Here is a 27,976-nt window from a genome sequence, read left to right as displayed (position 1 = left end):
CCAAGACCTCAGAACTAAGCTTCCAGGACTGCCTCACAGACTAAGGTATCAGGATTACCACTCAAATAGTTAACAATATAAACATTCCCTATCATTTAACCTAGCATTGGGTTTCAGGACTGGAAGTGTTTTAGAAGACAACTGTTACTGCTAACAGAAGTGGTGTAACAAAATGACACCAATTCCAAAGGGGAATTCCAAAGAGGTGACAGTAGAGCCCATAGGGCAGGCACAGTTCCCTAGACCCAGAAAGTCCCCTATGAATAGGCTCAAGTCCCCTTACTACATCCATTAACTGTACCTACCATTTGTTCTACAACTGATTCCCTTTCCAAAGCAGACCAATAATTCTAAGTTTTAACAAAGAGTTCTCCACTGACTGGACACAAGGTAAAAATTAACATCAGAATTTTACACTCTTAAGAGTGAAATGCTTGTAATAATACTATCATCTCTCCCACAGTAACAAAAATCCACTCTTCCAGAAAATAAGAAACCTACATACGCTGAAAATTATACATAAAGCACGCCTGTGCAGCAATCATCCATTCGGCCCTGGTTTCACAGAAGATGGCAATGTTGGTCTTTGGTCTCTGACCCAACATCTGTAAGCCGTTTCCAAAATTAAAAGCTCTAACGAAGACATCTTCATAGGAGAGCCAATTGTAGTGTCCAAGAATAACCTGAAGAAAAAAACAAAAACAAAATACAAATAGCTTTCAATAAAACCAAAATACTAATTTCTAGAAAGCCAGGATGTGTTCCAAATTTTGACAAGCCAGAAAGTTATGCTTGCATGTAATTAAACTAGTTTTTAACAAAAAACTGGAAAGTGGGTTTCTAGTGAAAAATCTATTTTGAAAATTAGCTATTTTGCAGTATCTTCTATGACGATTCAAATTTTATGGTAAATCTTCAACTGTAATTTTTTTTTGGAGGGGGGGTTCTTTTTCAAAAATATTCAGGGTTTGACAGCATCTTAAAGATCAACTTTCTGGCCCAAGGGTCATATGCTAATAATTCATTTACAGGTTTTATTTACTTAAATGATTTAGATATTAGTTTAAAATTGAGCCTAGTATCAAGTACTACTGGTACCAAAATTTTACTTTCCCTTTACTTATGAATTCCTGAATTTCAGTATTAGGTGGTAAAAACACGATTCACAAACAAATTGGCCAGAACGAAGCTAATAGAAATATTTATAGCTGATCAATTTCAATTGCTGTATCTAACTCTGGATAAGCGAAGTAAACAAGTCTCTAGTTCCACAACCAGGTGGGGACTAGTTGTATATTCAAAGTCCCTCTGCTGAAGCCTTAAATGCTCCCCAGCACCGCTGGACTTTCCACATTCCAGCTGTGCTTACCAGAAGTAGGTAACATCAAGTCTACATGGGTAACAATCTTGTTGTGAAGATGGTTAACATATGTTGTCTTTAGGAATTTTCTCCAACTTAGATCGGACTATAAATCCCCAACTATATACAGAATGGATAAAAAGCTCCTCTCACTGCAAATATACAGCCTGTTCGCAAACAGGGCTGTGTCATCAATATATGTCTCACACGCCTTAAAACTGTATTCACTTTCAAAAATGCTCACAACATTTAAGAGACTTCCATAAATTAAGAGGTTGGATGAAGATAAAAATGGAAAAAGGATAAATACTGCCCTCTAGTGTCCTGTTCCATAAAGGACTTAAGAAATAATAGTGATGGATAAGGCAACTATCTGTACTTAAAACACTTATTTAACTTCAGTGTCCGAAACTCTCACCTTGCTCTGCACCCCCACGAAATGCTCAGCACGAGGAGCTCCAATGACTTCAAAAGGAGCTCTGTGGGGGTGAGAAGACAGATGAGAATTCGGCGGAACGTGCAGGAGCTGGATTACAACTGTTAAGAATTTTACACTCCAAAGATCACATGAGCTACCGCCTTGATTCTAGAATCTAAATGATGAGCTTTAAGAGTTTCAGAGGACACACGAGTTCTGAAAAGGCATTAGGTATACAACCCAAATACATAAAGCCATGTGATGGTGCCACCATGCGGCAAAGAAACCAGATCATGAGTTTAACTGAAATATAATCAAAACCCGAGCTTCATTTAATTCTTTAATAAATCACTGAATCTTCTAGCAGTGATCGTTCCTATAAATATTACATTCAGTGAACCCCATAATTTTACCTGACTTGTGCTGCAAAAAGTTTCCAATCCTAACTTTGTCCTTATGGTGACCCCAACATGAGATTAAACTCATTTCCTTACTCCCTGCTACACTATTGAACACAGCTGAAGAACAGCCAACCTTACTAAATCCAGAATCACAGATTTCACCACCCAGCAATCCTATATGCTTCCCTGGAATATTCATTTTCTCACCCTCTGAAATGCCTATTTGAAACCTTCTCTCCCTTCAAATATCCTCCAACCTCTGTCTCCCTTCTCCACTTCCAGGTGATGATAATGTCTCATACTTCACTGAGAAATCAGAAATTAAACAGAAACTCCCCTATCTTCCTACCACCAAGTTTAATGACCTGCACAAATCTGTACCCCTATCTTTGCAGTCCTTGCGGTATTACAATGGTTGGAGTGTCCCCGACAAAAGCCAAAAACTCACAAGGACTTGGCTTCAAAGAGCTGCCCAAATTTCCATCTCCAGTCCTGACCGCCCCACCCCTTACTTTTTACTTGATTAGTCAACCACAGTGTCTAACAGACATTCCTCAAATCCAGCCATTTCCTTCCACCTCCACTCTGTGCTCCATCTCTCTCCTGAACTCACCAATGCTGACTGGCCAACTTGCTTCCATTCTCATTCCCCGACAGCAGGGAGTGGTTTTTAAAAAACATCAATCAGCTTACTCCTCTGCTTGCTGTTCCGTAGTGTCTCCCCCATGCAGGGTTAATGGAGCCCAACACCTTACCCTGGCCTACAAAGCCGGAAGGGACAGGGCCGTTGCAGGGGTCTGTGCTCATCTCAAGCCCCCTCCACTGACTCACTTCCTGTAAATACAACTTTGTCCTTTCTGTCCTTCAAACAGGTTGGGCCCAGGCAGGAACTAGGAAGAGGCAGGAAAGACGCCTGGGGCACATTTCAGGAGGCGCTCTCCCTCAGGGTCTTGGAATGCACCCTAAGTGCCTCGCCCAGCTGGGCTCACTGCTGTTGGAGAGCCACCGCACTCTCCTGTCCCACTGCACACAAGGTTCGTTACCCAGACCTTCAGAGGTGGGTCCTCCTCATTCTTCAGTCCTCCACGTAGCCATAACCTACTCAGCAAGGCGATATCTGATCTCCAGTCAGCTGTATTTCCTCACAGTAGTCACTAAATCTGGTCACGTATTATTTGTCTGTCTTCCTCCCATACAAACGTCAGATTCATGAGAAGAAGAACCTGTGTTTTCTTCATTAGTGTCCTCCTGGTGCCTACAGAAGTACCTGGCACACAGTAGGCACTCAGCAATTATTTGCCAAATGTGTGGAATGGGTGGTGTAATCAAACAAAACTTCAGTTCACTCCGGGCTTTGAGGGAGTTTTCTAACCTCTCTCCTCCAGCAGCTGCATTTTTAAAATGATTGCTTTGAGGGGAAAAAAAATCCATATCCATCTAATCATTTAACTCCCATAGCTACTTTTGTTCTGATCACCATTCAATCGCAAACGTCCTTTGCCTTCCACCTCCTAAAAGTCCTGACCCATGAGCCATATAAGACATAAATGTTTAATCTTCCCGAGCCAGTCAGGAAAATGAATGCCTAGTGTGGCCGTGTGAATGGTTATTGGGGAGTCTCTGAGCGGTTTCCTTGTTTGTAAATTTAAGGGGAGCAGCACCAGGATCCCTACCGTCCCCTTCCTCTGACATTTAGCTGGCTGTACACTCTTATTCCATGACACATATGACATACACAAGTGTAACTATCAGTGTTGTCAGACTCTCACCTCCTGGGACACAGGAACTTCATTTACCATGTTCAAGAACATGAGATTAGGTGTCTGCTAATGCTGATGATGAGGGTCTCTGATCTCAAAAGAAAACTATAAAAATAAAATGGAGATAATATATAGAACATTCGACAGAATAAAGGCACACAAATACTTAACCATTCAGGACCCTGAAGAATGAGACAGTCTAATATAACAAAGATCAAGTTTTTGGGTAGCTGCGAGTTTATCCTCTGTGAGCACTAGGACATGTTTTGTTTTGTTCTTACTTCAACCATTTAAAATAGAAATATTTCAAAATTACACACTTTCCTGCCTTCTTCAGCAAAGTATACCTGGTTTCATTTAACCTTTCTCTCTGCAAACGAAGATCATTATAAACAAATTATTGTAAGGGAGTCCGAGAAAGTGAAAATATTCAAGGAATCTGGATGGTTGGTAATAATCATGATGATGATAGGGCAGCTAACCTTTACCATGTGCACTACCGTGTTTCCCCGAAAATAAGCCCCAGCCGGACCATCAGCTCTAAGGCGTCTTTTGGAGCAAAAACTAATATAACACCCAGTCCTTTATATTATATAAGACCTGGTCCTTTATATTATATAAGACCCGGTCCTTTATATTATATAAGACCGGGCCTTATATTAATTTTTGCTCCAAAAGACGCATTAGAGCTGATGGTCCAGCGAGGGCTTATTTTCGGGGAAACATGGTATGCGCTAAGTGAGCTGCAAACATTGGCTTATCAAACTCTCACAATAACTCTAAGGGACAGTTACCATTATTATTCATATTTTACATATGAGAATACTGAGGCACAGAGAAAGCATAACTTTCTCAAAATCGCATAGCTATTAAGTGACGGGACTAGAATATGAACCAGGCAAACTCATTCCAGAATCGAAGTACTGAGTCACTATCGCCAATTGCACTCCAGAAAGGAGCTGGGCTGTTACTGGACAGGTGCGTAAGGTGGCCTGATAACAACTTAAAGGATCGTTTCAGCTGCCGGGTGTGAGTGGGTTACAGCAGAGGCAAGAGCGGAAGCAGAAGATCTGGTTTTTAAAAAGCGGGGGTGGAAGGGGGAAAAAAGAACCACTCATGTCTTTTTGCCTTGAGTCATTTGTTGGTACAGGTGGTGCCTCTAACAGAGATGATAAGGAGAGGGACAAGTGTGAAAAGGCAAACCAAGAGTCCTGGTTGAGTAGAGTGATACAATAACCAAACCACAAATCCTGGCCAAGTGACTGACCATTATATGACTCAGTTATGATGTAAATGTCCTAATAAGTCAGAAAACAAACAGCATACACATATGCAAATGTGACTGCAGCAAGAACACAAAAGTAGGTGCTGAGGAAGAGGAAAAGAAAGCTAAGTCGACTCCCAAGAACAGAAGTATTTCTATTATCTTTTTGGATCAATTTAGAAGGAACATCATAGTGAAATCTTATCTTTGTAAACACTATGATTAGAGAATTCCTTCTATTTTCTTCTCTCTAATGTGCATAAAATAGAAGGAAAGAAAATAGTGTTTCTGGTAGTTAGATCACAATGTTTGAACCAGCATTGTGTTCTTTTCTGTTTCACTATAAAATTATTTTATTCTCTGTTCTACTTCAGGTACATGTATTCTAGAGATGCTCTGAAAACCAATCATTTCACTGCTCTTCATTTCACAAGATACGCTGCTGGGAAGGTGGCAATCAGGTGACACTGACACACACTCCAGGTGCGTAACTCTGCTCCAGTGTTATAAAACCATAGAAAGGAAACTTTACATGAAGGGGCAACGGAGCTGCAGAAGCTTGCCAAGCCTCAAGAATACCGCAGCCTCTGCTTCTTTGCCTTTTGTTTTTCAATTTGTGCCCCCCAGGAAGACCTGTCTAGATGAAGCTGAGGGCCACCCTGCTTTGGCATAATTAATGCAGAATCAGCACCACTGCCTTTTCCCTTTCACTTCTCTTCCCTTGGGAGCTCAAAACAGACTTTTAGAATAAGATGGAAACAAAGATCCCATTTCCAATCCATTCCATTCCCAGTTCATTAATTGGAAATCCAGTGTTGGGTATCTTTGCTTCAGTTATATCAGATACATTCTAGGGTTAATCCCCAAAGCCTCAAAACAGGGAGGAAACTTTTAGATATTGCTACATCATTACCTTTCTTTCCCAATTAAAGACTGTCTTCAAATACAGAAATTATAAAATGAAGACACACTTGTGAACATGTCTGCGCTGCACTGAGAGTGAGCACTGAGCAAAAGCCACAAGGCCTAAGCAACCCCACCCTTACGTCTACACGCCAATTGTGAAAGGTCCCCTTTTCACTGCCCTACCACAGCAGATGCTGTTATTGCTGCAATACAATGGATGAAAGAAACCGAGACACCGAGAAACCAACAGGGAAAAAGAAGGCCTAGCTTGTTTAACACACAGCTGAGATCCCCACAGTCCAGTCTGCAGGCCACTGCTACCGCTGCAACGCAGACCAACAGAAACTCGTCTTAGATCACCAGTGGGACAGCACACTTTCTTCTTAAGGCTAACAAAAATATTCGCTTCATTTGTTATACACAAAACCTAAAAATTAATTTTATTTTCTAATGAGCCTAATTTCACACAAGAAAAATATAACATGTTTTCTATACCAGAGTTTATGTAAAGACTTCCAAAAAAGTATGATGAATCACAAATTCCTATGATAGACAGACCGTCTGATGGTAATGCAGTATAGACAGAAAAAGTCACTAACAAAAAGTAGTTTTCCTCACCTTCCAACTTTTCTGAGTTCAAATATTTCTTTGTTGAATAAACAATGACCATAAAGGCACCATGGTCAGGAAAGGGAGGAAAAAGCCGTGTGTGTACACACACACACGGAAAACAACTGCCCTTATGCCCACTGTGTTATCTGGTCACATTTAAGGAAAACTATGATAGTTCTGGGATTTTACTTTGCCCTAATTATACTGATACCTAAATTAAGAAGGTATTTCATAGTCACCATATTTTTAAAAACTTGGGACCTCATTCGCTGCTGTGAGTACTGAATGATGACTAAAAAATAGTACTTACCCCATAAAAATGCCTCTAGTATGTGTGAAGTACTGGAGAAGAGTTATACTTCCTGCTAAAACAGGACTTGTTATATATGCTTAGATTCAGAATAAGAGAACCCAGCCTTTGAATTCAAATAGCATCAGATCAAAAGATAAAAGTAAACGCTTTTTAAATAATATGACTAGCCTAGAAAAGAAGGCAGAGGAGTGGAAAACTTTAGCAACTGAAAAAATGCAGCGTTTTCAGTACCTCTTATAACTACCAGATCTCTCAAAAACAGAATCAAAGATGGTATACCATAAAAAGTACCAATAAAACATAACGAAAATCAGACATCATTATGAAAAAAATGTTTTGTAAATTATAATCTAGAAGCTACAAAATAATCAAACATGCTTAACTGTATCACTTCAATTTCTAGAAATACGCTATTACCTCCAGCTAGATCTTAAGTTAATTTAGTAGGGGGAAAAAAACCAAAGAAACAGGGAATATGCCTTAAAAGTCCAGTGACCATATCATTCATCCAAACCAGTTCTGAGACTCTAAGGGGGACGTATTAAGGTCAGATCAACAGATATAAATCAGGGCTGTGCCAGGCAAAACAAGATAAAAGATCTCTCTGAAGGTGGGGAACATTTAGATTCTTGTCTAGAGTTAAAAAAATGTAATTTCTAGGACTTACTGACATTAGCTTGCTTTCCATCTCCTTCATGTGTAGGAGAAAAAACATGGAATTTGTGTGCTAAGCGCCAGAGCGAAAGGACCATTAAGTAGGTTAAACAACACGGCCTGGCTCTGCAGTGCAGAGGAGCTCTGAGAATTTCATTCCCTACTGTGATTACTTGGACTTTCCTCCAAGATCTGAGAGTTCCTTCATGACTGATAGAAAAATGAAGCTGGAGTCAGGACGCAGTTGGAAAAAAGGGTAAGAGAAAATTAAGGTTGCCTACACAGGTATTAATCCCATAACCCAGCCAAAGCTATCAAGCAACTACAGACCATCTTACGGCCTCTAAAAAGTTTTATCTCCAGTTTTTACCTACAGGGGATTCAAGAACTGCTTTAACAAAGTCATGTATCCAAATTCTAAAACAGTCTTTTCATGTCATTTCTATAACTTTGTGGGGATTAAAAAAAAAGGGGGGTGGGAGGATTTTACAGAAAGTCACCTTACAGGGTGATCTGACCATAAATTCCTAACTGGGCAGGTCATGGTGGGCCGTCACACCCCAGGCACGTAACCTCCTCAGTGAGAGGTTTTAAGCCAGCCTGTCCATTTTCCTTGTCCATCTAGGTTACCACCAGAAGTACCAGGAGTAATACCTCTGAAGGGAGCATTAACCCTCAAAAGAGCACATAATTTTGTTACTATCCTGTAATCCAATCCCCGCCTCAATTTCTCTAATCTTCCTTACGTCCCCCTCCTCAATCTCAAATGCATAAAAGAAGCTGCAAAACTGTAATTCTCGGGAGCATTTGAGCTCTTGCTCCTCGGCATGTGACGTCAGTTTGGCTCAAATAAAGTCTTACAAAAACTCTCTACAGGTTGGAACATTCTTACATCGACATTTACTACCCTTCATAGTGCCACACTATTCCATCATCTGTCTCTGTAGTCACTGTAGTTGTTCCCACTGAAATCCCAGTAATAACAGAAGCTAGAGCATGTACACTAGATGCCAAAGTGTGCTACGCATAGTGCCTGGGTGTGCATGTGAGCTGGGATTAGTTTAAGGGGTATGGAGCGAGAGGGCCTGGGTTCTAGCTCTGGCTTCAGCACTAGCTAGCTGCAATGTCCGTGGGTAGGTTGCCCAACCTACCTGTGCCGCTGTGTTGTTATCGGTAAAGTAAGGATAACACTAACTCATGGGGCTATTAAAAGCCTTAAGTTTAAGTTGACATAGGTAAAGCTCTTACAGCAGCCTGGCTCAAAGAAATGCTAATATCAGCAATGATCAATATCTCCATATTATCAATAAAGAAAGTGAGGCCAGACTGTTAACTAACTTTAACTAAGTCACACAGCTAGTAAGTGGAAAGGCTAAGATTCAAACCCGTAGACCGGATCTGAAGTCCAGGCTCTTACAGCCTGTTTCAAATCAACAACGGCAGGTTCTTCTCCACTGGTGAAAAGAAATTCTTCAAAACAATGCAAATGCCACAACCAAAGGACCAAGACATTAAGTGCCCAGTGGAAGCGACATTAGAATCAGAAAACAGCAGGTCCCACCCCAAAACCCAGAGCAACCTCAAGCACATACAGGTGCTCAGGAACCACCAGGAGTTGTGGGTGTCCGACCCCAAACTGCCCTAGACATTCTACTCCAGGCCCTGGAAACCATTCGGGTTCAGCTGTGCCCCACGCCCTGCACCTCACACCCGTGGGCTTCTCAGGCTTTGTGAAAGTTCAGGACCAGTGAGGGCCGGAGGGCGCGGCATGAGATTAGAGCAGACCAGTCCCTTCCTACCCTGTGCCTCCTGCCCTGTGGGCAAAGCCCCACAGAAGTAGGCCCGTGCACGTCCCTTGCCCCTTGCCACCATTTCTAAGAGTACATGTTCTGCAGAGGAAATTCAAAGGCAAGGAAAAAGCGCCTTACCTTTTTAAAAATTTTTCCATTTGGTTGCACTTCATCTTCCTCATTTAAAACTTCGCGTGTTCCCAAGAGTCTTTTGTCCTTAAATTTGTTTTTCGCATACATAAAAACTTTATCTAGTGTATCACATCCAGGGTACAATACCGAGGCCAAGCCATCCAAACTGTTAACAGACCTGTATGCAGACTCGGGTTTTGAATTCACAGGCTTTGCTTTCATTTGGTTTGATTTTTCTTGTCTTGACTCAGAAAAAAAATAATATGGAATGTATGTTAAAATAGTATAAAGTGATATTATAAAGTGTATGAAATATAAAAGAATGGGGTTGATGGTCTGTTTTAGCTTCATGGTTGTTGGTTTTGAAGATACGTGGTTATTCATAAGTGCTCAAAAAGTAGAATTAACAGATCTCCGTAAGAATCTACAAGGAAGAGAAAGAAAGATATTAATTCAAAATCACTTTTAAATAACAAATAACTTTGAAGAAAAATTCTACACATTAGATAAGCAAATGAATATTTTTTGTTTTTCGCCATCAAGCAGCAGCTACTGTGTTTCCCTGAAAATAAGACCTGGCCGGACCATCAGCTCTAATGCGTCTTTTGGAGCAAAATTAATATAAGGCCCGGTCTTATTTTAATATAAGACCGGGTATTATATAATATAATGTAATATAATACCCAGTATAATATAATATATTATATAATACCCAGTATAATATAATACCGGGTCTTACATTAAGTTTTGCTCCAAAAGATGCATTGAAGCTGATGGTCCAGCTAGGTCTTATTTTTGGGGAAACGTGGTGGTAACTGGCCCCAGCAGTGTCCTGTCCACCCGATACTTGTAAGAGACTCATTTGTACCACATCTATTAACAATGGAATTACCACAGAAAGTTTCCACCATCAATCTGTTAACAGGTAGCTTTTCCAACCTAACCCCAAGTAGTATCCCCAAACACTTCCTGGTGGCAAGAAGGGAGCAAGCAGAAGACCTACAAAAGAATGGAGACCAAACACACCCACTTCCCGTTATTCAGCGGCTCATTAAATTAAGAATGGCAAGAACTTTGCACATCGCCCCTTCTCTAGGGCCCAGGCACCCACTTCTGATCGCTGCATTCCTGCCCAGTGAGCCCAAGTCTCTCACTCCAGGCAGCAGCAAGCAATTGGAGTTGGCAAACAACATAAAACTCACTTCCCATAGTGGTTCTAGATATTTTTCAATGTAGGCAAGTTAAACTGTGAAGCAACAAGGCAGTAAACTTTGATCATTTTATACTGTGCACTCATCAAATTGACTGAGAATCTATTATGTTTCAGATACCATTCTAAGTACAGGGAATGTAACTGAACAAAGGTCTACGTCCCTTTCTCATAAAACCTACACACGCGAGGTGGGCAAACACACTGCACGTCTGCACAGAGGAGGTCGTGCTAGATGCACAGCCGCATCAGAGGGCTCACACTGCAGAAAAGATAAGCTTCACTGAACAAAGGAACACGCGCACGACACCACAAGAAGCCCTGAGAAAGCGGAGGGGACTCAGAATTCAGAATTGCTATAAAACAACCAAAATGTCCAGTTTAAAACAGAAAGGTATTAAGGCCTGCAAATAAATAGGAAAGTATGGCGCATACATATTAATACATCGGGGGAAAGCAGGAAACAGAAATCGTCCTTCTGAGGGCCCAAATGTCAGACTGAGCAGAACACACAGCAGAGCAGCTATTATAAATATGTTCAAAGAACTAAAAGAAACCATGCTTAAAAAATTAACAGTACAATTCCCCAATTTTACAAGACAAGGAACACCTCCAAATTTGCCCCCACACAGCTGGTGAGAAGCCAAGTCTCCAAACTGATCCCCGGGCTCTGTTCTCCACCACTCCAAGCTGTTTTCTGTGACAATGCATTGTGCAGTGCTCTGGAAAACGAGTCCAGAAGACTCTGTATTTTTGCTATAAAAGGCATGGTGGGGGGCCACTGAAGGTTTCTGTAGCAGAAAATGGCACAACGAAAACTAACAGGACATTTGAGCTGTAAAGAATAGATGCACCTTAATAACTCAGGAGAACAAGGTTAACTAAGTACTCTCACCGAAATTTAATTTTGCATGTTTGTATTTTGAGTTAAAAAATCATACTGTGATTTAAAGAACTATCTTTATCCACAGATATGATTGTACATATCATAAGTAATCCACTAAAAAAAAACAAACTAGTAGAATAAGAGTTCATCAAAGGTTGCAGGATGTTAGATGAATATACAAAAGTCAACTGGGTTTCTGTACACTAGCAATGAATAATCAGAAAATGAGGTGAAGAATTATGAAACTGCAAATTTGTACTATGAAAACCACAAAACACTGTTTAAAGATATTAAAGACCTAAATAAATAGAAAAATATCCCCTATATGGATTGTAAGACTAAATATTGTTAAAATGGCAACATTCCCCAAATTAATGTATATATTCAACACAATCCTTATCAAAATCTCCGCTGGCTTTTATACAGAAATCTGTAAGCTGATTTTAAAATTCACATGGAAATTCAAAGTTACCAGCCAAACAGCCAACATTTAATTTTGAAAAAGAACAAAGTTGTAGGGTTCAAACATCTTTATTTCAAAAGTTACTAAAAAGCAACAGTAATTGAGACAGTGTGGTACTAGCAAAAGGATAGACATTGATCAATGAAATAAAACTGAAGGTCCAGAAACAAACCCTTATATCATGGACAACCGATTTTCAACAAGTGGGAAGAGAGGGAAAGAACAGTCTTTTCAACAGATAGAGCCCTTTCTTATCAAAAAAATTAACTCAAAATGGATCGTGTAAGAGCTAAAACTAATCATAAAACTAAGTACTAATCACTGAGTGTAAACAGTACTTCAGGAAGAGTCTAGTGAAAGGAAGGGGCTGGCTCTGGCATTTTCTGAGAAGTCTGCTTGACCAAATGACAGCTTATTATGATCTTAAAGGCTGAGAAGAAGAGGAGAGGAAGAGATTCTGAGCAGATGATACCCCAAGTCTGAAAAAGCACCAAAGCAGGAGGTGTGTAGGAATCAGCCCCTCGGGTAGAGCAGGGTGGGGATGAGGAGATGAGGGCCAGGTGTTTAAGGTCCCAAACTCCCAAACTGTAAGGGTCAAACTGTTGTGGTCTCTGATGCCGGGAAAGGAACTTAGTTTGCATTCCAACGTACACAGGTGCCGTTTTAGAAAATAACTGTATGCAGAGGATAACTAACCTCAAGGCAGCAGAAACTGGAGGCAAGGAAATTAGATTAGAAAGTAGCTAAAATAATCCTTCCCTCCTAGATCAGGAGGCAGGGTGGGGTGTAACTTGAGCCAAGCAGCCGGGAGTCCCAGCTCCTGGTGGCCCAGACGGGGGCAACGGTGGCAGCTGTTACTCCAGCCCTTCCCAACAACCGAAACCTTTCTCCTTAACATAGTGAGGATGGTTTCTGTATCTGAATCCTCAACAGAACAAAATCATGAATTAACACAGCAGCAGTGAAAAAAGGGAAAATAATACTGATGCCTTCAACTGAGACAGAAGGGCTGGTCAGTAGTTGGATGGTTGGTGGAAAGGAGATGAATACAACTCTTGAAAATAAAGGGTTTAAGATGCCATTGAGTCATCTAAACAAACTGTGAAACTAAGAGGGGTCAGAGCTAGAAGCATACGTTTTGGAGTGATAATGATGGAGGATGAGACTGCCCAAAGAGAACACATAGGAAATCTCCAAGATCAAGTTCAAAGATAGAAAACTTTGAAGGGAAACCACTGCCAAGACTAAGGAGACAAATCCCACTGCAAGACAATGAAGCATGAGACCTTGGAGAGGCCAGTGTCACAAGTCAAGGGAAGAGAGAGCCAAGGAGTAAGGGTTCAGTAGTGTCAAATACAGCCGAGATGCACCAGGCACATACAATTAAGACACTTATTTTTTCTAAAATGTTTTAGATAAACTAGGTAAAGTAATATACCTTTGGCCAACTGCATCCTGTTTGCTAAAGTGGGAATGGAAAAATCTAGAGAACGAGGACCCCAGTCACAGGTACTTCATTATGTTGCCACACCTTAGAAACAGTCATCACCTTTCAGAAAGTAAACTTGGACAATTAAATTTGTTAATCCTCTCCTTCATAGCTTCTAGGTTTCCAACGTAGTTTAAGAAGGCTTCCTCCATCCCAGGGCTAAATTAATGGTCAGCTGTATTTTTTCTAGTATTTGCATAATTTTTACATTTAGATCTTTAATCAAGTATGTAGTTTATTTTTCTATATTGTGTAAAGGAGAAAGCTAACTTTTTCTTCCTAATGAACTGCCTTGAACCATTTATTAAGTAAGCCACCCTTTCATCAATTAACCAAAATGTCACCTTCAATACTAAGTTCCCATATGTGGACCTGTTTCTCGGCTCTATTTGTCTACCACTTGGACAATACCACACTATTCCAAATGCAGATTTGCAGCAGAGTTTCTCAACTATGATCCCAGAACCACTCATATAAGAATTACCTTAGAGAATACTTAAAATGATTCCTCAGACATATCTGCCCTTCCCTTACCTCCCCAATACCTATAAATTGAAAACTCTAGTGGCAGGCTCATTTTTTTTTTTTTTCCAGTTTATTGAGGTGACAATTGTTAGTAAAATTACATAGATTTCAGGTGTACAATTCTGTATTACATCATCTATAAATCCCATTGTGTGTTCACGGCAGGCTCATTTTTAAACAGCATCCATGTGATTTTTATGTGCACTAATGCTTCAGAACTATGGCTTTAAATATCTGCTAAGACCTTCACTATCCGTATTTTTCAAAATTTTCTTATCAATTCTTACAGATTTATTCTTCCATATAAATTTTAAAGGTTTAACATATCTGTGGTGAAACAATTCAAAAATCAATAAGGAAACAAGATTCAGGAAAAAAACAAACACCTGACAAAATATAGAGCTCCTATAATTTTTTTTTTTAAAGCAGCACAAAGGAAAACTGGGCAAAGACTATGTGCAGAGACACCGAAACAGGGGAAATGCAAATGGCTAATACACATAGGCAGTATGTTCTCCTTAACACGCAAGCAAGTTTAAAATGAAGCCGTGTCAATTTTCATCCAATAGTATCACAAATATGGAAAAGACTGCAAGATCCAGAGTCCACTCAAGCAATCTGGCAGTGCTGAACACACGCGCGCACACACACACACACACACACACACACACACCCTTTGCAAGCCCACGTTCAGAACTCTGGTCTACGGAAAAGTCAGTGTATATTAAGCACATATGAACAAGGATTCAACTGCTCATTGATTTCCAAAACTTTTATTGAACAGACTTCATACAAGCCCTCTTCTGGATGGTGGAGTCACAGTGAGGAACAAAGCATGCGAGGTAAACAGACCATGAACAAATAACTAAATATCATGAGGTAACAGAAGCTAATAAAGCAGGCTACGAGGAAATGAATGCCAGGGGAGGAGAGAGGTGCTTGCTTTCTAAGTGGTTAAGCAAAGGCATCTCAGATGTTACAGCAGACAATGAGAGAGGGAGCCACAGGGACAACCGGAAGATGAGCAGCCCAGCTGAACCCAGGGAGGAAGGGGACCGTGAAAGGAGATGACGTCAGAGGATACAGTGCGAATGCGGACAGATCCTGAAGGGCCTGGCAGACCACCAGGAGAACTGTGCTGACACGAGTGAAGTCACACACTGACCTACCACAAAGAGGGTGACTGGCTGCTGAGGAAGCAAGGAGACCATTTGGGAGCCTTTGCTGGGATTGGATGTAACAAGACAGTGACTTACAGCAGAATAAGGATGAGGGAAGTAATGAGAAATGAACCAATTCTCACTTTATTTTGAAGGCCTTACATACAGTGAGAAAAAAAGAGAAGTCAACAGTGACTAAGGTTTTTAGCTTGAGACACTGAAAAACAAAACTGAGCTATCATTTACTAAGAAAAGGAAGACGCAGGAGGAACAGGTTGGGGGAAGAGTATTCAGCTTTGTGAAAGGTTCCTTTGGGAGTTCTCAGCATATTGATGGTTTAGAGCCGAGACTGGCTGCGGCAGCCTAGGAGTGAGAAGAGGCCCAAAGAGCAGGTGCTGGGGCACGTCAACCTTTAGAGGGCTGGGCCGAGAGGGTCAGCAAAGGAACCTGAGAGATGGGGTCAGTGTTGACAGGGGAAAAGCAGGGCGGTGGAAGTCACAGGAGGGGGGCACTGACCAGCTTTACCTGTTATCTACAGGTCGACAAAGGCCTGCAATGGAAATGGAAGCCCCAATGAGATGAGACTTCACACCCATTAGGGCAGCTCCTATTAAAAACCAAAAGCATGGTAACAAGTATTGATGAGGATGTGGAGGTGAAGGAACTGGAACCCTCACGCACAGCTGATGGGAATGTAAAATGGCGCAGCTGCTATGGAAAACAGGATGGTGGGGCCTCAAAAAATTAAACACAGATTACTACAACATTCCATTTCTGGGTATATTTCCAAAAGAAATGAAAGCAGGGACTCAAACAGATTATTTACTTGAACTCCGAAGTTCATAGCAGCATTATTCATAACGGCCAGAAGGTGGACACAACCCAAATGTCCACTGACAGGCGACTGGGTAAACAAAACGTGGCGCAGCCACACAATGGCACATTATTCAATCCTACAAAGGAATGAAGTTCTGATACATGCTACAACATGCACGGACCTTGAGAACATACTATACTAAGCGAAATACGGCAGACACAAAAGGACAAGTATTGTATGATTCCACTTATATAAGATACCCAAAAATAGGCAAATTCACAAAGACACGAGAGTATCATCAGTGGTGGTTGCCGGGGGCTGAGAGGAGGCAGGAAATGGAGAATTGTGTTTAATGCGTTCGGAGTTTGGGATGATGGGCAAGTTCTGGAGATGGACGATGGCGATGCTTGCACAACAGTGTGAATGTACGGAACTGTTAAAGGTGGTTACAACGGTGAACTGTGTTGTGTATATCTTACTGCAATAAAAACATCAAAAAAAGGATGAAGACTGAGAATTAGACACTGGATTTGACAATGTGAAGTTGACTACTGACCTTGAGAAGAGCTGTGGTGAGGATCCAAGCCCAGCTGGAGAGAGTTCAAGAAAGACTGGATGAAAGTGCTAAAGAGAAACAGGGAAATGGGTGACAGGACAAAGCAGATTCTTTTGTTTCAAAGGTAAGAGATAATATAACTTGTCTGCATACTCAGGCCTGTAACCCAGTAGAGGAAAGAAAAGGATTATGCAGATAAGAGTCACATCCTTGGGTAGGAGAGGGTAAGATGCATTCCCAAGTGAGGAGAGGGGAGAGACCAGGGAACCATCTCCAAGGGAGTGGTTATAACTCGTGAGGAAATTTTAAGTTGAGGAAAGCCATGAGGGGAGGAGGGGTTTGTGAAAAGGAGACGAGATCAATAAAATCTGATCCTGGGTTGGGTTACAGGATTGTTGGAATTGAGGAACGAAAGGGGAGCAAACTGGAAGCACAGGAGGTGATGGACTGAGTAGAGGGCTGGAAACTGAGGCTGCGAGGCTGTATAGTGATTTTTCCTGGGGTGGTCTAGATTATACTCATGGATAAAGGCAGCCTAGAGTACGAGATCATTTAAGGACAGGAGGTTAAGGAACCGAAAGGCCACAGAACTACAAAGGTAGTGAAACCACTAAGAATCATGACAAGATGGTAGTCGAGTCACAGGAAGCCTGATGTTCAAACAAGAAGGAAGAGTGAGCAGTACAGTCTGAAGGCAAACCTTGGAGGACAGCAGTACTGTTTCCGAGGCAAAAACGTCTGTGTTAAAGTAACCAGATTAGGCCCAAGAGAGAGGTGCTCATGCTAAGCCCACATCAGCAAACCAAAACATAACTCAGTTTCTACGCTTGGCTCTTCCAGAAAAGGAAGGCCTAAATCAGCCAAGCGCTTGCCGGCTCGGCACAAGTTACCCAAACCAGCTCCAATACCTCCCTCGCTCCCTGAAGGAGTGACCCTGCTATAACACATCAGCAAACGCCAGTGACTCCGTCTCAGTCCTGCTCACGTCCATCCACAACACTCTCTAGCCTTGTACAACTCTTTGCAGCGCCTTTTATCTGCTAGACTGGATGGTTCCTGATTCACGAATCACTGAATAAATCCTACTAGATAGTAAACTGTCTGTGGAAAATTTTATTTTAACAACTGAAACAGAAAACAATCTAAATCGATCAAAGAATGGCTGAAGAACTTACACACCCACGTATAGATGATTATGCAGCCTTTAAGTTAAACGTACAAGCAACTCACCTGGAGGACTTCCATGAACCTTACTAATTCTTTATTTAAAAACACACAAAAAATGTGTAGATAGGTATGCATGGCTTTATGTCTGACTACAGTAAAAGGTATGGACAAGTCAAGGATTTTCAGTAGTTATCTTTAAATATTTAAATGCAGCTGTAATGGCTTAAAGCACATTAATTTTCCACCATGAAGAATATTAACTTTCACCTTTACTTTGAGAACTGCTAATTAAAATAACAAGGTAAGTCAAGTTAAACAATATTAAAAGAAAATGACCAATCACTATTTATACAACGACAATTTAGCAAACACTTAAGGAAAGAGTGAAGACAGGGAATATATAAAAATGGAGTCACTTCAACTAAGCTGCTAAAATTATTAACATTAATTATGAGGGCTGAAGCATGAGGAAAGACTCTTGGTCACACTAGCCTGGGATCTTCTGAACTTTCCAGACCTGTGTTAATGTCTGGATACACATCTAGACATACACCAGACCTCAGCTGACCCTCTGATTAACGCCTGAAGGACTCACATATCCAGACCACCTGATATTCGCCACACCCACTACCCAGACCAGTGGACGTGACCAGACCTCCTAACATCTGACTGATAACCATCCTGACCAATCCGAGGGCTAAGACTGCAGACTGATTAACTTTCAATAATGTACTTTTACTATAAGAACTCTTTTCTTTCTTCTTTGGAACACTTCTGGGTTTTGCCTAGCTGCATTTCTGGTTTATAAACTTTAAGACCCCTGAATTTTTATCATTTGTTTCTAGCCAAAGCCTCCAGACTCTATTTGAATTTGTTTGACTATATAATGTCAGTGTCCTGAGATTCGAAGAACACTCTGCTTCAATGCCACCACTGGATTCAAGCAAGGTAGCTGCTTGAGCCCTTTGAGCTCTTGGTGTCTCCTTAACGGCTCCAGGATTCCAGTGGTGTGAGTTCTCAGTTCCAAACCTTCTTTCAGTGAAGGTTCAGAGCTACGAACTCTTGGGTACTCTGCTACCAATTTTTGTAACAGGAATCCCTCTTTCTAAGTCTGTTACGGAAGGACAACCCCATTCTAGACCGCCAGCAGGATTTATGGACCATATTCTGCTAAGTATCTGTCTCAATGGACTTCTGATAAGAAGGACAATTTGGAATTACAGTGGCTACTCTGGGGATTTGGGGAGATACTGAAATTAGTATATTTACACGCACAATTACAGAATCTTAGAAATGTTAAACAAGCTGAATGGCAGACATTTTTAAATTGGTATTTAGAGGCCTCTAAAAAATTAAATGATTCAAAGTAACCTTAACATCTCTTTTGTCTTTTTGTCAAACCATGACAGCTTTCAGGGGAATTTATCTTTACCATGAGATCATCACCTTCTAAAAGCCCCCCAAAAGTTCCTTCCTTAGGAACTCAAGCTGGTTATATGTACAAACATTTGGTCCCTCCTTTTGTGCCTTTTTAATAAATGGACCAACTTAGCCAAAATAATTTAAAACTCTAATGGCCATTAAGGGAAAAACTAAGCCGACATCACGGGCCCTCCCTTAAAGAGAATCCCAAACCTCTCAGACAATAGAATGCATTCTGTGACTACATGCCGAAGGTTCTAAAAGACAAACTGACTTTTAAAACTGCTCTAACAGGATCCGAAAAGAAACTTGGCCATCTGAGCAGCTCCTTTAAGATTTCTTACTGTTTCTCCCACCTGAAACCTGATCAGGTATTTGAAAAGATTTAATAATTTTTTATCAGAAATTTGGGAAATTCGGAAGCTAAAATTTCAGAGCCTGATAGGAATTTCTTTTTAAGCCCCCTCCTCTAGGCTAAAATACAACTATACTCCCAGAGGGATAGTCGTGAATTAGGAAGATGTAACTGGACACATAGAGCAACCTATGATGTCACTTAAGTGACGAGTACAACCTAATTCTCTGGGAAATTGAGAGTAACTGTCCTTACATGTTGGAAATCTTTGTGAAATCAAAAATCCAACTGTAGAAGCAGTTCAATTCCTCACTAGCTTTACCACACTCAATTCCTCAGACAAAAGGGAAGGAAAAAAAAAAAAAGGAAACAAAGGTTTTTTTGAAAAGCATAAACTGCTGCTCTGACTCCAAGAATCCTTGCCAAAAATAAATACAAATCTTAATTGTCTTCTCCACAAATATTAGTAAGAAAAGGCCTGAGCCATCTGAATGAATAAACTTAACTTATTCCAACTGTTATAAATTAGTGCGGTTTTTGCCTTATGGTACCTGTCTTATGGCTGAAATTTTAAAACAAAACTATCAGGTCTCCAGTTGTGTTTGTTTATATATGTGTGTATTATGTCTGTCTCCCAAGGACATTATTAAAATGGGATTGTAAAGAATTCTGTTTAATTGGTTTAAAGGAATTAAGTGTTTGTAGTAAAAAAATTCTCAAAAATATGTACAATAGGAAAAAATCCAAATGCTTTTCAGGATCTCATGATCTAGGAAAATACTCGCTATTAAAGCTGGTTTGGGTTTGGTTTGGTTAAAAAAAAGGCATGTCTTTAGAATTATCAGAATTAAACATAATACTTTTATTTTACCTGGGATTACAAAAATAAGTTCATATTATCTGTTACAAAATCTGCAAGCAGGAAAAATTCTTGGAATAATAAGTAGGCAATTATTATCACTGTCTGATATCTCATGCAGTTTTCATGGGTAATCTAAAGATAATTAAGAATAAACTAAAAATATGTAAGATAAAAAGGTTTTCTTAGGTAAAAGTTTTAGCAATTATATACTACATGTACTTAAAAATAGTTTCCCAAAATCTTTTGGTAACTTCTAGTTTTGCCAAGTTAAATGATGAGTGAATTCACTGAATATCTAGATCATTTCCAAGTAAGATAAAAACACTAAAACATTAATAGTCAAGTAAGTCTATCTATATTTGACCTCTTATTACACAGAAATTAAAAGATAAATTTAGACTTTTTAACGAATATGTTTTGTGCCTTGTTGAGGAAGCATTTATTTTCTAAAAATTAAGAAATATATCTGCCAGTAAAAGAACCTATGTTTCTAGAGATTATGAAATGTATTCATAAATTTGCCAATCTAAAGAATGCTGATTGCTTAATTCTTAGTTGTCATTAGAAATTAAGGTTTCTAAGGGTTAAGAATTCTAATTAATATGGAATGATATGTGTTTTCAGTAAAAGAAGGTATAAGGCATGGAAATGCATTGAGGGAATTAACATAGTTTGTCCTAAAAATAGCTGAATTCTTCTGAATAAGACGAGACAAACTAAAAGGAACAAGGAAAGTTGCAGAAGGTTTGTGGAAAAGGAATCTTGAGAAAGGAAATTTATGGCTGGTCAAGCTAAATGAGATTAAAATGAATTTAATTAGTGAGTTTAAATATCAAAAGTAAGCTGATGCAAAATTGTGGAGTTTGGTTCTTTTGCTAAAAAGGCAGTTTTCCTGTACTACTGGTATACTCTTAATAAGGGATTGTAAAGGCAAAGCAAAGATTTTGTGTTTTATTAAAATTATTTCCTGTGCTTTGTATCATTAGGTCTTTGATTGCTTAGGTAAACCAAGTCTTCTTAATATTTAAAGAGCTATATTTTGCTTACAACTATTTAACTTTCTGTATTTGCCTGTGAAGTGTTTGTCACCATGATTAAGTAGATAATTAAACACTGTTTCATAGTGACCTATGATTCTATTTGACCAAGTGTTTTAAAACTTTCAATGTTTGACAAACTTCCCAAAAATTCAAAATTAAATTGTCTTTTTCTTAACCTGAAAAAAACTAAGATTTTTCAGAACGATACCTGAAAGATTTCAAAGGATCTCTCTTCTCTTCTCTCACTTACATAAAAGGCGAAAATAAAACTAATTGAGTATATTTGATATTCTAAAATTACATGGGAACCACTGTCAAATAAGAAATAATTATGCTGTATTTGTATGCCTATATTGTTAAAATATTCCAGAAATTATATGAAATTTCTACGAATCTACAATGTCCTGATAAAATACTTCCATTTGCAATTCTAGTTATCTGAAAATGTGTGTTGCAGAGAAAAGCAACTTTGACAACTGCAATATAATCAAAGATCGTTAACAATGCCATTTTCAGTCTGTCATTTAGAGAGCCATTGTATTCTGCATCTTTTCTGTAAAAATGTTTCATCTTCAGAGATTCATGAAGATGACTCTGACACTCTAAAAATACGGGTTTCTGATCAACTTTCAGGTCATACTTTTGAACTGGGTGAGGATTTGCAGAACTCTAAGAAAAACTGGATTCATAAAACTGTTAAAAGATTAAGACCAATAAGGATTAATAACATGGGACTGAATGAATTTGAGGATGGTTATAATTTTTATGACTTCTTATTTGAAAGAGTACTGGTTCTTTAATCTTTTGTTTACTAGATATAAGGAAACCTTTTCTCTTAAGCTCCCTATGACTTAGAGCAATATGGTAAATTATCTTTGTAAGCAGAACTGAAACTTACCTTTTTCTCCCTACTTGAGCCCTCCAGAATTTGGAATCTCTCGGTGAGTACTCTTATTTTCATGGCAATGCTGTTATTTGCCGAAGTTCAGTAAGAACTCAGTACTGCATAATATAGTGGTTCTCACTCTCCTTTATTTAAGACAAAGGCTTTTTCCTTTCTAAAACCCTGTCTTAAGACAATCTTTAACAACTTTGAAGATTTCAATTCTGACCCCACAGCTGTCACTTCTCTATAAATGAAATTAGACTGTACAGCTGAAAATCAACATCATTAATCCATGTAAGTACTTCCTTAATACAACAAATAAAAAGATCAAGACATTCTGGGCCAGAAAGTCGATTAAAAACATTAAGGATTGAGTCATACTACCATCTGGATTAGATGAACTTTCAATTCACAACTAGGAAATTTGATGAGGAAATAATAGTTCAGCCTTTTCTTTTTCTTTTTTTTTTTTAAGAAAACAACGAGGCATGTATTTATTCTAACCTCAAAAAATGAAATTTTGGCCATAAAGACCTATGTTGGGAGGGAGGAAAGGAGGGAAAGAAAGTAAGGGAGGAAAACTAGCAAGTCTTTGCCGTAAATACATTTAAATTAAAAACTGAGAAGCAGCTGAACAGACAACTAAATTTACATAACCTTCAGTTATCTACTGTGATTTTAAAACATTTTTAGTATTTTAATTGTAATAGTTGAAATAACAGGACTCTTGAGTATTCGCCTTGATCCACAAATAAGCTCCCCTAATCCTGATCAAGGCACATTTTTAAATCTACTTTTATTCTATCTTCCTTTTCTAGATAAAGTCCAAACCAAATATTCTTAAAACAAAATAAAAATGGTTGGTCTTGGCATAAAACCAAATAGGAAAAAGAGAAATTAGGCAAAGGAATTGATACCTTTTTCAGCTTGATACAGAACAAGGATTATGACACACACTTGCAGACACTAGGCATTAAGTTAACCTGAGACCTTGTCCAAGTCACTACACCTTGATTGGTTCACCATTAATGATGACAGAATTCAGCTAGATGTGGTTAGACTATAATCTACTGATGCCTAGGACTCCCAGGTCAATCCAGGAGTACTGACAATCATCAAAGAACCTGAAGAACCCATTTCTGTCTTCTGTATACCGTGTTTCCCTGAAAACAAGACCTAGACAGACAATCAGCTCTAATGCGTCTTTTGGAGCAAAAATCAGTAAAAGACACAGTCTATTTTAATATAAGACCTGGTATAATAATATAATATAATATAACATAACATAATATATAATACCAGGTCTTATTTTACTATAGGACCAGGTATAATATAATATAATATAATATAATATAATATAATATAATATAGTATAATAATATAATATCATATCATATCATATCATATAATATAATACCAGGTCTTATATTAACACGTTGCGTACGGATCACGAGAATCTTCACGAGGGATTTAAACCCCGCCGTACGCAACGTGTTAATTTTTGCTCCAAAAGATGCATTAGAGCTGATTGTCCGGCTAGGTCTTATTTTCGGGAAAACACGGTAAGATATTTTCCCATACAGATACTGTTTTCAGAGGGGAGGGGTACGGAAAGAGTTCCCCTGGTTTAAGAAAAACACTCACTGAGAAGACTTCTAAGGTCCACTTAAAAAATTCTAACATTTTCCAATTAGAGCAGATGGTCTCCATGATGAGCAAATGAATAATAGGTGTGAGAAGGGGTGGGTAAAGCCTTCACTTCCTTTTCATTTTGAATCATGGCAATGTATTATCTTAATAACAACAAAAATACTTTTTAACATATAGCCTGAAGACAGTACGGGCAGTCTGTGAAAATGTGCTGGTCTCTGACAAACTGATCCAACAAAGATGGAATGGGTACAGGTCTGCGCTGTTTCCTGACAAGTAAATGAGAACTGCTATACACCCCCCCACACACAAACACACACACACGTTTTAATGCACTAGACAAAATCTGGTTTCATATATTCATCCTGACTCTTGCATCTAACTCTGTCCACCCAACTAAAGAACAAGAGTCAAATACCTCAGAAAAGGAAACTGCCAGATGGTGCTTCCTTAAGCAGATTAATGTGTGAAGAGTAAGGTCCACCCAAAAAGCAGCTAAGTGGACTTTCCCACACCAGAATGTCCCTTCACTCTTAATTAGGGCTGCCAGATTTAACAAATAAAAATACAAAATGCCCATTTAAATTTGAATTTCAAATAATCAATCAACATTTTAAAGTATACATGTCCCGTGTAGTATTTGAGATATATCGTAAAAAATTATTCAGTAGTGCCACTTCTGACAACATGGATGGATCCTGAGATTATTATGCTAAGCAAAATAAGTCAGAAATAGTCGAGAACCATATGATTCCATTGATATGTGGGATATACAACTGAAAACAATAAAGGAACAAGACAAACAAACAAACAAAAACTCATAGACACAGACAATAGTTTAGTGGTTACCAGAGGGTAAGGGGGGAGGATGGTGGTAGATGAGGGTAAATGGGATCAAATACATGGTGATGGAAGGAGAACTGACTCTGGGTGATGAACACACAACGTGATATATATATGATGTATTACAGAATTGTACACCTGAAACCTATGTAACTTTACTAACCATTGTGTCACCCCAATAAACTTCAATTTAAAATAAAAAAAATTATTCGATGTTTATCTGAAATGCAGATTTAACTGGGTGTCTTGTATTTTATATGGCGACCCTACTCCCATTCCCAGTCCACCACAAAGTGTGACAAAAGTAATTACCATGACCAACCCCTCTGGCTTGCCTGGGACTGAGGGGTTTCCAGGGACACAGAACTTTCAGTACTGAAATCAAGAAAGTTCCAAGCAAACAGGCCAAGCTGGTCACCCTACACTTAGTTATCTTATGGAGTAAGAGAACAAACTAGCAAACTATAGCCTGAGCCTTACCGCTAGTTAAGTTTGATCTTTTTCTTTGAAATAACGTTCCTGTACCTTACTTCCCCATATGTCATCATTTATCTAATAGAAAAAATTTACAGTGAGGATAAAATGGAATGCAGCAGACATAAAGGATTTCTGAGAAATGCAAAGGCATTATAAATGCTAGTTACTAGTATAGCTGCTACGGGTACCCAGTGCTGTTTCAGGCAGTTTCAAAGCCGACAGGTATTGTTTTATGAAGGTACTGTTACTGGCAACACTGGTTTGACCGCATATAAAAAGTGTTCAATAAACCTTCTCTTTTCAGAATAACAGCAGTAAGCTCTGGGTTTGATGTTGCGCCCCCTCCCTTTATTCATTGTGTAACATGGGACAAGTCCCTTAACATCCTGAGCTTCAGGCTCACTGTAAAACTGGGTGATGATAGTAAATAACTCACAAAACTCCTTTTAAGGAACAAATAAGGAAAGTAGGTGAAAGCACTCTAAATAACTTACAAAATACAATGTATGTTTTAATAGCATTTCAAATTTTGTTGTCTATACAAAACTACATATGACAACATTTTTCTTCTGTCTTATTTCTTACACCCCGCTGATTCTGAAGACACTGAAATCAATTCAACTATTCTTACTAAGAGCTCAGGCTCTGGAGCCAAACAGACTGGGTTTGACACTTAGCTCTACCATTTACCAAATGTCACCTTAGCTAAATTACCTTTCTAAGCTTCACTTTCTTTATAAAATGATGAGAATATCTGTATCATGAGATTATTAAGAAAATTAAACAGTTAACACATGTAAAGCATATAACGCCTGCCTTATAGTAAGCACTCAAATCTCAGCTGCTATTCCTATTCATGTTTAATACATTTACAATTTCAGAGGTTAGAAGAGGCTGACACATATCCATCCATGAAGTCCCTTATAAAGTAAGTAAATGATACTTAACACATCCTGTACCTAGAATTGGTACTGATCCATTTAACATCCCTAGTTAACTAGTCACTTTGGGGGATTTGTCTCCAGGAGCTTCAGTTAGATAATGACAAATTTACTTCTGTTTAAGGAAATTCATACACTAAGAATATTTTTTCTCGTGTTCAATATTCCATGCTAAACTTTAAATGTCCTTCAATTTTATGAAACTGTTGAACCCTACTTTTTGGATCCCACTCCAATTCCAAAGGTAGAGAATACATGTGGACTATAACTCAGAACCAACTCTGTTTAACCATTTCAACTTACGCAGCCTCCATACATCTAAAAAAGATGGTCTTCAACATGCTTCCTAACTCTCAAGGCATTTATAGTCTCAGGTCCACCCTTAACAACCCCATGCCAAGACCTCAGCCACACACAGCGGAGTCCTCAGAGGTGGCTCTGTATTCCATTCATCTATCTCACTGTCACGGAGTGTACACACACACCCCACACCCAGTTCAGGGTTCTGAGTCACACTGCCTCCACCTCTACTTCCTCACGTATGGGGAAAACCTAATCCTACTCTGCTTTCTACTTACCTTCCCAAGCCACATACCCACCTCTTTCTTTATTATATCCAAAAGAAGTGATGTGAAGTTCTCTATACAGAAGTAGAGCTTTTTATATTAGAACTTTGGTCAAGACTGACTCAATGACGGGGACGGGGGAATGGCAAGTTCAGTCATCACTACATTATCCTAATGGTAGGGCAGGAGCTCTCCTTAGTACAATTATTTGACATACTTATCAGTGTGGACTAACGAGCCAAGAGCTGAACGCCTTGCCTGTAAAGACAATACTGCATAGGACTGCTTACCCCTTTAGCACTATTCCTATGTATTCCAACTATCACCTTCAAAATGGTCAATGGGAGCCAACTATACAAACATTTCAGAAGATGAACTATTACATACATACTGGTATCAGCCTGGCCAGATGATACTTGGGAGTCTTAATAACTGCAACTCAATCTAGCTAAGTACTATATTTAGTATTACATGAACCTATACCTGGAGAGGGAGCAGACGGAGTAATTTTAAGTGAGGCTTGTTTTAGTTGGATTAACAATTTCACTTTCGAGTTTATCTATTTCCTTTCCAAAAGTAAAATAAAAATAAAATTAAAATTCAAAGGTCAGAGGCTAAATATAATTGTTCCAAACATATAAAATATTGTCTGCAAAAGTAAACGTGATTATATTGAGAGCAAAGTATTCATATTTGAGAAAAGATGAACCAGGTAAATTTAACCTTTGAGGATATAAAAAGATTAAAGTGTCTAATTAAGATTTTCAAGATCATTTTAAAATAGTCTATGAGTAAAAGCTGCAACAGCTTAGCATAATTTTGCAATCTAAGTCTATCTGAGACTATCCAATCTAAGTCTATAGCTTTTCTTTCAATGTCAAGGATTTACAAATTGTTTAGTAAGAGTCCTCAGATGTTTTCTTATCTTTTCCTCCATTTGCCACTCACCCCAAAATCCTTATTTATATCTTGGCATATCAAACTTGAGAAAAAGTAAGTACACATATAATTAGAAGTTTAAGTATATTCTGGAAATATATATAACTACAGG

General features: G+C 39.0%; 1 protein-coding gene across 3 annotated transcripts in view; it reads right to left on the bottom strand.

The window, feature by feature from the left end:
- ACSL3 (acyl-CoA synthetase long chain family member 3) overlaps positions 1-27,976 on the bottom strand; it is a 67,185-nt gene that overhangs the window by 22,231 nt on the left and 16,978 nt on the right. For 2 of the 3 annotated variants that reach the window (XM_019753684.2, XM_019753683.2), the window contains 2 exons: positions 9,617-10,034; positions 506-683 (listed from right to left, as the gene is read on the bottom strand). In XM_019753684.2, coding sequence (XP_019609243.1) covers positions 506-683; positions 9,617-9,994 — 556 coding nt within the window. In that variant the 5' untranslated portion in view covers positions 9,995-10,034. Of the gene's footprint in view, positions 1-505; positions 684-1,778; positions 1,840-3,948; positions 4,040-9,616; positions 10,035-27,976 lie in introns of those variants that run through there. The other variant, XM_074314025.1, reaches the window with a different exon arrangement.

The sequence above is a fragment of the Rhinolophus sinicus genome, linkage group LG01 (assembly GCF_036562045.2).
Source record: "Rhinolophus sinicus isolate RSC01 linkage group LG01, ASM3656204v1, whole genome shotgun sequence".
In the NCBI taxonomy this organism is placed as follows: domain Eukaryota; kingdom Metazoa; phylum Chordata; class Mammalia; order Chiroptera; family Rhinolophidae; genus Rhinolophus; species Rhinolophus sinicus.
This window is presented reverse-complemented; position numbering and strand designations above follow the sequence as displayed.